General features: G+C 37.9%; 1 protein-coding gene across 1 annotated transcript in view; it reads left to right on the forward strand.

Annotated features, from left to right (window-relative positions):
* LOC140341740 (butyrophilin subfamily 2 member A1-like) overlaps positions 1–8,960 on the forward strand; it is a 27,262-nt gene that overhangs the window by 8,509 nt on the left and 9,793 nt on the right. The window contains exons 4-6 of the mRNA XM_072427616.1: positions 3,732–4,010; positions 5,308–5,418; positions 6,893–7,071. Of these exons, the coding sequence (XP_072283717.1) occupies positions 3,732–4,010; positions 5,308–5,418; positions 6,893–7,071 (569 nt within the window). The remainder of the gene's footprint in view (positions 1–3,731; positions 4,011–5,307; positions 5,419–6,892; positions 7,072–8,960) is intronic.

An 8,960-nucleotide genomic window follows, 5' to 3' on the forward strand; every position in this document is an offset into this window, starting at 1 on the left:
ACCTGGTAATGACTTAGCTCCCTTTTTAAAGATAGGAACCACATTGGCCTTACGCCAATTCATCGGTACCTTGCTAGTGACTAAAGAGTCTCTAAAAATTAGAAATAATGGCTTTGAGATAACTGAGCTCAGCTCTTTGAGGACACGTGGATGGAATCTACCAGGTCCTGGCGCTTTGTCAACCTTAATTGTCCCAGCTGTTTCCCAATCATATTAATTCTGAGCCGTTGTGACTTATTTGAGGCAGTGACATTGCTATTATGAATTTGGACTTGAGCCCTGCCATTTATTAATTTGCTGAGAGTTCTCCACCAGTACGATCCCATCTTCACCTCACAGATTCTGTTGTCCTTAGTAGTGGGTCTTCAGCAAATCCTCACTATTCATGGCAGCAGTGAGATGTTCCATTCAGTATAAAGATCCCATTATCCAGTTATTACACCAGAAGACATGTGTAGTTACCCCTTAGTGACCAGTGTATAGTGTACAAACATGACCAGCCTGAAGACCATATGCTTAGATCCTTTTGGACCCAGTACCTAAAATATACAACATAAATATATTTTACCTCATCATTAATCTGCCAATTTGCCAATCTTGGTGGCAAAACACTGGAGTTTTTACAATAATTTTCATCAGCAAATTTTATGATATTTATATGCATCTGCCACACTGCACATTCAGAAAGATCACACTTGAACTTTCTATTTTAGCTTTATTACATTTCTTTTTGTTTGACAAAGTGATCAAGGTGAAATGAATAGAAGCTGTTGCCTACCATGCATATGTAGTACAACTGCATCTGGACAGCTGGAGAAGGAGCTTCAGTGGCATATAGATTAGTTGCTGACTTGTCAAAGTGGGGGAGACTAGGGACAATGAGGGCTACAAAATGCAACTATACTCACCAAAATCTGAACTTGGTAAAGAGGTAAAATTGAAAAAAGGGAAAAAAACATGTGGCATGCCATGCAACCACAGCAAAGAGAGCTGAATTTTGGAACTGAATATAATAAGTGGATGATCCTATTTGTAGAATCAAAGACTAAAACTTTATACTTTTTTCTTTTAATAAAATAGACTATAACAGAGAACTGTCAGTTTGTTTGGGCCTACATTAAAAAAAAAAATAATTAAAATGTTTTATTAGAAATATACACATAGCATTGCATATACATTGCATGGGCCAGGTCTATGTGAAATACTACATAGCATATAGAATGTAAAATATGTAGAAGTCAAGAAAATGCCATCAATTTAGTGGGAAAAAATATGCATCAGTAAAGAAAAACATGTTTGTCTTTTGTCCCAAGTGGGTAAGGCATACCTAATGAAAAGGGTTTCGGTGTCTGGAGTATGTACTGTACAGCTCATAGTGTAAAGAGCAAGGGACATGAGTATGTAACATACAGCAAAATGTGTAGGGGTTTGGTGTATTTAGTGCACAAAGTGTCTGGAGTATATCACATAGAGAATTCAGGGGTATGTAAGGTAAGGAGTGCAGAGTAGGGATGAGCGAGTCTTTAAAACTCAGTCTCGCGGTGAATTCGGACATTCTCGCTTACTGAAATTGTAAGCGAAAATGGACGGTGTAAATTGGCCAAACGATTTCAAATTAAAAAAAAAAGATTGCAGACTTCGGCTGCATTAATTGGTCAGCTCAGTATGTGATCCCTGGCACTAGAGGTTAAATGGAGACAAGTCTCCCTATTCAAAACTTCCAGTGCTCTCTGATTGGCTGAGGAAAGCTTTCTGTCTTGCAGCCCTGGGCATCCTGTTTGCAATCCCCGGCACTAAATGTTAATTAATCTCTAATGCCAGGGATCGCAGTGGAGCTGCAGATGAAGCCTCAATGGAGTTTCTCCATTGAGAGTTAATCTGCAGTTTAGTTCCCGCGGTCACTGGGCTAAAAAGTGCAGCCCGGTGACCGTGGGATCTTTGCGGTCACAGCTGATTGAATGCACGTGAGTGCCTCCAATCAGCTGTGACTGCAGGCGAACTCTCAATGGAGTTTCTCCATTGAGAGTTCATCTGCAGTTCAGTTCCCATGGTCACCGGGCAGTACTTATCAGCCCAGTGACAGTGGGAACTGAGCTGCAGATGAACTCTGAATGATTTCTTCGGTCTTTCGATGGTTTTGAGAAATTGGTTAAGCAAAATTTTGCGAACCCATCGGAAGTTCGAGGAAATTTTCGTGAGAATGCCAGAGGCATTTTCGCTCATCCCTAGTGCAGAGGTCACGGCCCTGTAACATACAGAATAAGAGAGTTAGGGGTATGTAATGTAAAGGATGTATAGGACACCCAGAAAAGTTCTCCAGCACAAATCTTTTTCCTACATAAAAACAAACCTTAATCAGCACAAGTTTACTCCCTTCCTAGCTGCGCTCCAAATACACTTGTCCATCTATTTAGAAACCTTTTCTCCCTGCAAACATGTTCCTACCAACATCCCCCACTTCCAACCAGAACACGTCTTCTAGAGTACAACCATAGCACACATGTCCTCATGTAATGACCAAGCAAATGTCCACCTCCACCCTCCCTAAGCAAAGATGTCATCCTTTATCCTGAAAAGCACATATGTGTCCTTACCCTTCACCCACCTTAAAACACATATATCCCAATTCTCACTTTGTCCTCCTCTTTTACCCAAAGTATGTACTTACATATGTACTTCTTGATCCTCCCACTCCTCCTAGCACACATAGCAGCCACTGAACAAAAACAACTCTCCCCTCCCTGTATACTCACCCATGTGGTGGATTGATTACTTCCCAGGCTTCACCTCTCCTGTTTGATATATCAGAGCTAATGAGAAGTTCTAGGAGAGTCTCCCCCAGCTAGGTGTGCTACAGGAGTTGCAGGACCCATTGTAGTCATGACACTGTCTATTGGCAGTGACTGTAAAAAGTGGGGACTAAGGAGCCTAACTTGGAGTCGTGAGCTTGGCTCATGTTGATATAATTATTAGGGGGGGGCTGTTACTATAACCTTTAAAAAAAATAGTGGAGGATAGGAGTAGAGAGCCCTGACAAATAGTGCTTACATTCTAGGAGGTGATGAATGTGATCTAGGGAAGGAGTAGCAGACTTAAAAAAAAAATAATAATAAAGTTAGAAAAAAATATATAATGTTAAAAAAATAATAATAAAAAAAATAAAAAGCCAGGGTAGAGATTTAAATCTTTATAGACTATAGAGCCAATAATTTAGTTACTGAAACACTAGATAAAGGGATATTACAGAAACGGAGGTGAGAAATACCTAATGCTGAGATTTAGGTACTTCTCAGCCACCCACCCATGGTAAGTTGATCAACAGACAGCATAAAACATTATCCAGGTCCTAGGGAAACAAGGCAGGGATATGTCATCTGTTTACAAAGGGTAATTTAGGAGTTTACAAGGGGAGAAGACTGAGCTTTGAAGAATCCTGACAGGTGATGGGAGCAGAAAAGAGTTTTTGGGATGAGCAGTTAGAAAAATATGAGGTTAACCAAGAGAGGACACTGATTATATACCTTGTTGATCATGATTACCATCATTTTTAAATTGTGTGACCTGCAAATCAGACAGATGCCGATTTGGTCGAATGCAGTTTTGATTCCTAAAAATATTTTTTAAATAAATTAAATAACAACTACTATGGTATTATATTATAAAGATATGTCATATGCATTACCTTGAACTACAATATGTAAATATTTATTCATTGTTTTCTATTTTTCAAGCAATTGGCACGGGTCCAGATTTCATAATTGAATACAATTCAGGAAATCAGATGAACGTGTGCTGCTTCTCTTCTCATTGGTATCCAAAACCAGAAGTATATTGGATAGATAACAACCGCCAAAAACTAAATGGACATTTAATTTTGGTGACTCCAAATGAGGCTAATACATACAATGTTACCACATCTATTATTTTCTACAAAAATACAAAAAAGATATCTTGTTTGATTCGGAATGCGATACCAGAAAATCTAAGAGTAGCCTCTATTCAAATAGCAGGTGAGTTTTTTTTGTTTTACAGTATAAGTTTTGTTATAGTTTGTTTGAACCACTGCAGGAGGTTCAAATCGACCCCCAAAAGATGTTCTTACATGTGAAGCTTTTTTGAGAAAAATCACTCTTTAGTTTGAATGTTTCTTGTGTGTTCTCCCACAATCACCATCATTTTTGCTCTTCTTCTTGCTGTTATATTAATTTTGATACTCCTGCTTCAGTCTCCAGTTTGGAAAACTATGCCATACAGACAATGTAAATTATAATATGCTCATTAAATGGTTTCTTTTCCTTAACCTAAATTATTTCCTGTCCTTGGTAAACTTTGTTCTTGCTAAACCTTAAGAACTAAACTTATTTATCTGAAATAGAACAATAATCAGCCTAACTGGACATTCCATAGAATTAGGATACCATTGTGTTAATAATTGATGTTTTGTAATAGGAAATACAGGGAACCAACCTCTATGAGTGACAGAGTATTTGTGGGGTTCTTTTCACATGGATAGAAGGCTGTGAACACTCCCACTGTACTTATTCAACTTTCAGAGCAGAATGGTCATAAGAAGACATTTTCTGTAGCTCTGCAATCAGTGATATATTTGGTCCCCAGCCACATTGTACCACCTCTGGGCCAATGTAAATTACCCATAGGCCACCATGGGGCACATCCACTATATTACCTTGCAACTTAAAAGACATTACACCAAAGATAGGGCCCCAACCCCTTTCTCACCACTGAGAAACCAATGTTTTTCAGGCCTGCAACCACACACTAATACCAGGAATTCAACCCGGCAAACTACCTCATGTCCACCCCCAAAGAGAGGGAGGGTGGTCAGCTTTCTGTTCCTGCCCATGCCATTCCCAGTCTATACCCCCACATATGATCTAACAGACTTCTCTATAACCCCATTTTCCCTAACCCTCCCTTACCCATCTCCCTTTTACATTCTGTAATGTAGTCCCTGCACCAGTTTCTCCTTTTTCTTATTAAGCTCCCGGCCTATCTTTCTAAGTGGATGCAAAAGTTGGGAGCTAGGATTTAACAATAGGGGATTTAAACATCCAAAAAAAATTGTGTTGTCCAAGTAAAAAATAAATGTTCTGTCTCTTTTACTTTTTGTTAATTTTCTCTCTTATAATATACTTTCTCTTCATAGCTACAGATTTTCTAAAATAAATATAAATATGTTTATGATCCAGGCCTTACTTGGACATGGAAAAACAAATACATTGTAAACAATTATTTATTTGATTTTTTGCACAAAAAATATCTAAAAAACAAATTATTTTTTTTCAGACTCAGTTTTTCCTGAAAATGACTTAAAAATATCCATCACCATGAATGTCCTACTAACAATAATATTAGCAGGTGCAGCATTCGCTTTATACCTAAGGAGAATAAAAAAACGTAAGTAAAATATCTACAAAAAAGTTTGTCCACCAAAAAATAATGCATGCAAAACAGTGTATTTTTCAATTTGATCAGACAGGTAAGTGTGCTTTGTTGCAGAAGAAACATTGCCTGTTTGCAATTTTTTTTATTTAGTTCCACTTTTATTGAAAAGCTGTACAGACTGAAACCACTGCCCACAAGTCTGTTATATTGTGAATATTAATGAACATACATACTGGAAAGCTTGGATTACCAGGTGTCCCTAACAGCTGGGCAGGTCTCAGGCAGGTAAGAATAGTTGTCCCAGAAGGGACATTGCCTGTCTCTTTCTGCAATAAGCACCTTCCCAATCACCAATTTGCCTAATCACCAATTTGCATATAAAATATTTTCCTGACCATTTATCTGCTATCTAATAGGGATGTGGCATGAGGTTTGAATTAATTTGTTACAAAAGAGCTTTCCTTGCTGGCTTATTTTGGACACACACCTCTATTTGCAATAATTAGGTAGCTAATAAACATTATAATTACAGTGCTTTAACAATTCTGGTTAGCTACAAAGACTACAAGGTAATTGTTAAAATAATTGGACTGCAACATAACTGTGCCTGAATCAGAATGTGCCTGCATCAAAGGTTAATGCGTGCAGTGTAATTCAGTTAGTTCCCCCCCAAAAAAATGGCAGTATGGTCGATTTGATAAAGGATTTTAGGTTGTTTGCTCAACATGGAGAAATATCACTTTGCAAGCGATAATTTACAGCTGACAACTCATAGCTCAGTGAAGGTGTTGAAAATTAATTTTGCAAAGAATACCCAACCATAACTAATAATTTATAGCTGAATTTTGTTATCTAGCACATGATGAAGTCACTAATTTCATCTCATTTACTAAGCTAAATAACTATCTCTTTCACAGTGAGAAATCACCTTGCTAAGTAAACAACCTGTATTTCTTTATCAATCCCATTGTGCTTTGAGTTGTTTTTTTTACATAAAGTGAGATGATGAAAAGATGAACCTGCAGATAGTTTAATGTTAGCTTATTTGAGATGAAATAATAAAAATATATTAGTCAAAAATGTATTTGCCAGTTCTGACTAATATTGAGGTTGTAGAAAGTTTTTAAATATCAGAAAGAAGTTGCTCACTAGGTTTTTTGAAATCAAACACAGTATCCAGGTAAAGAGTACAACTGACTCACAAGGAGTTAAAAGTAAAATATAGTGGTGCTAAAAGCATAATAAAAGCAAATAAAAGCAAATTATGAAATATTTACATTATTAAAAAATATTGATAAACACAATATTCCTTAATTTTTAAGAATTGTAACATTGTAACTGTGACAGTGCCTCATGTAAGATACAACTCTTAGATATGAAACAGGAATCCATAGGCTATGTTTAGACAGGTGTCTGAGAACAATTTCAGACTAAAATGCTAGCTTTTATATACGCCTATACAAGATGTTTTATGTTTTTTTTTTAGTTTTATTAAAGAAGGAAGTTGAGCTGGTGAAGGTAATTGGAATGTTTATACTGCTCTTTACTTCCTCTACAAATTCCCAGGGTGTTGGTGAGCAGACATCTGGTGACCCACTTAAAGTTAAAGGATGCTTTCAAATATCAATTAAGCCCCCTCACCCAGACCCTCATTACACCAACCAATAACCTGCAAATGTACCTGGCTGCTTTTCCAACTACATGTTGGCTACCAATGCACCTGGCTGCACCTTGGTCCTCATATGGCTTAGCAATGCACCTGGATGCCTTTATAACCACATCTAGGATACTATTGCCTCTTGCTGCTTTTTATTTTTTTTTGTCAGGCCTACCAATGCACCTGGCTGCATTTGCAACCACATATGGGCTACTAATGCACATAATTGCCTTTCTAACCACTATTGGGCTATCAATGCACCTGTTTGCCCTTCTAACCACATTTGGGCTAGCAATGCACCTCGCTGCCCTTTGTTCCTCATCAGGGCTACCAATGCTGGTGCCACTTGCCGCTTGCACGATAAACAAACTAATTTGTTCTAATCTTATCTATTTTTACAGACATTTTGTTGCATTAAAACCACTACAAAATGTCTGATTTTACTGCAGGCCTGAGCAAGCCCTTCATGTTGTGATATAAAACTTGAATTATCTGGAAATTCCAATAACACTGTGTTTATAATCCAAGCTAACCAAAAGGTCCAATCACAGCATTCAAACAATTAAATATTCAGTCCATGCTGTTCAAAGAACTGCCACTGCTCTGACAGATCAAATTTATTGCTACTATGTTTTGCTTTTTAAAGTTTTTCATGGTTTTTCTGGTTACTCCCCTGCGGTAATCTCCTAATCTGACACAAGACAGTCAAAGCAGATTTTATTTGATGTCTATTAGTACATTACAGCTATCGAAGGACTTAAGGAGAATCCCAAGGTTTGTAACAATTTGTAAGAATTAGGGGTGACTGTAAAGATTCTGATATTCTTGGTTTTGTCTCGAAATTTGGACGTTTGAAGTCATATCAAAAAAGTAATTTATGCAAGTACTGGGATGCTATGCAGTTAAATTCCAATGTTAATTAACTTGCTTGCCTGCTTTAGAAATGCTTTTGACACATATGTTTTAATTTTTTTTTACTTATTACAATACCATGCTCAAGGGCTTCACAACAAGTGATGTTCCAACAAGTACTCTAAAATCTCCTAAGCAATTTTATTGTTGGAGGGCTTTACAATTTTCTTCTATATAATTTGTTCTCAAAAAATTGAAATGTTTAAAGTTTAATCAAAATTTCCTCGCCATTAGGCCAGAGTAGCTTTGTTGATGCCTAAACAATACCTGTTTTTTCAGACCATAAGAGGCACCTGACCATAAGACGCACCCAGATTTTAGAGGAGGAAAACAAGAAAAAAAATATTCTGAACCAAAAACCACAGACACATTGCACATAGCACATTGCACATTGCACATAGCACATAGCACATAGCTTATTGCACATAGCACAGATATTGCACTACCAGACCATAATGACAGGAAAGCTACAGCTCAACTGTCATAGGAGAATGATGTGCTGCACATGAAAAAAACTGCTAACCAGCACTGCTCGCCTCACACTGCCCTCCTCCTGCTCTCTCTGCCTCCCTCCCCACTCCCCACTGTTACACAGAGCCTTCTCACACAGAAACACATCCCCAGCATCCCTATAGATGTGAGCTGCTGATAAACACAGGGAGGCAGAAGGCAGGGCTTTGCGATCGATAGGATAAGGTAGGGGTGGACGGTTTTATGTTTTTTGGAATCTGGGCAAGGGAGGCTGCAGAACGGCGGAGGCCATGATGCAGGGGGGATGCCAGGCTAGATGGAACTGCAGCCACCTGCTGGGGCCCCCCTTGGAAGCGTGGGAGGGTATTCAGGCTATAAGACACACCCCCATCCCCCCCCCCACTTTTGGGAAAGTGCGTTTTATGGTCCGAAAAATACGGTAATTATAATAAAACATAAAACTAAAAAAGTTGTTTTTAGATATGTTGGTTAAAAGATTATTTAAAGATTATAT

The sequence above is a fragment of the Pyxicephalus adspersus genome, chromosome 12, assembly GCF_032062135.1.
Source record: "Pyxicephalus adspersus chromosome 12, UCB_Pads_2.0, whole genome shotgun sequence".
NCBI classification, from domain to species: domain Eukaryota; kingdom Metazoa; phylum Chordata; class Amphibia; order Anura; family Pyxicephalidae; genus Pyxicephalus; species Pyxicephalus adspersus.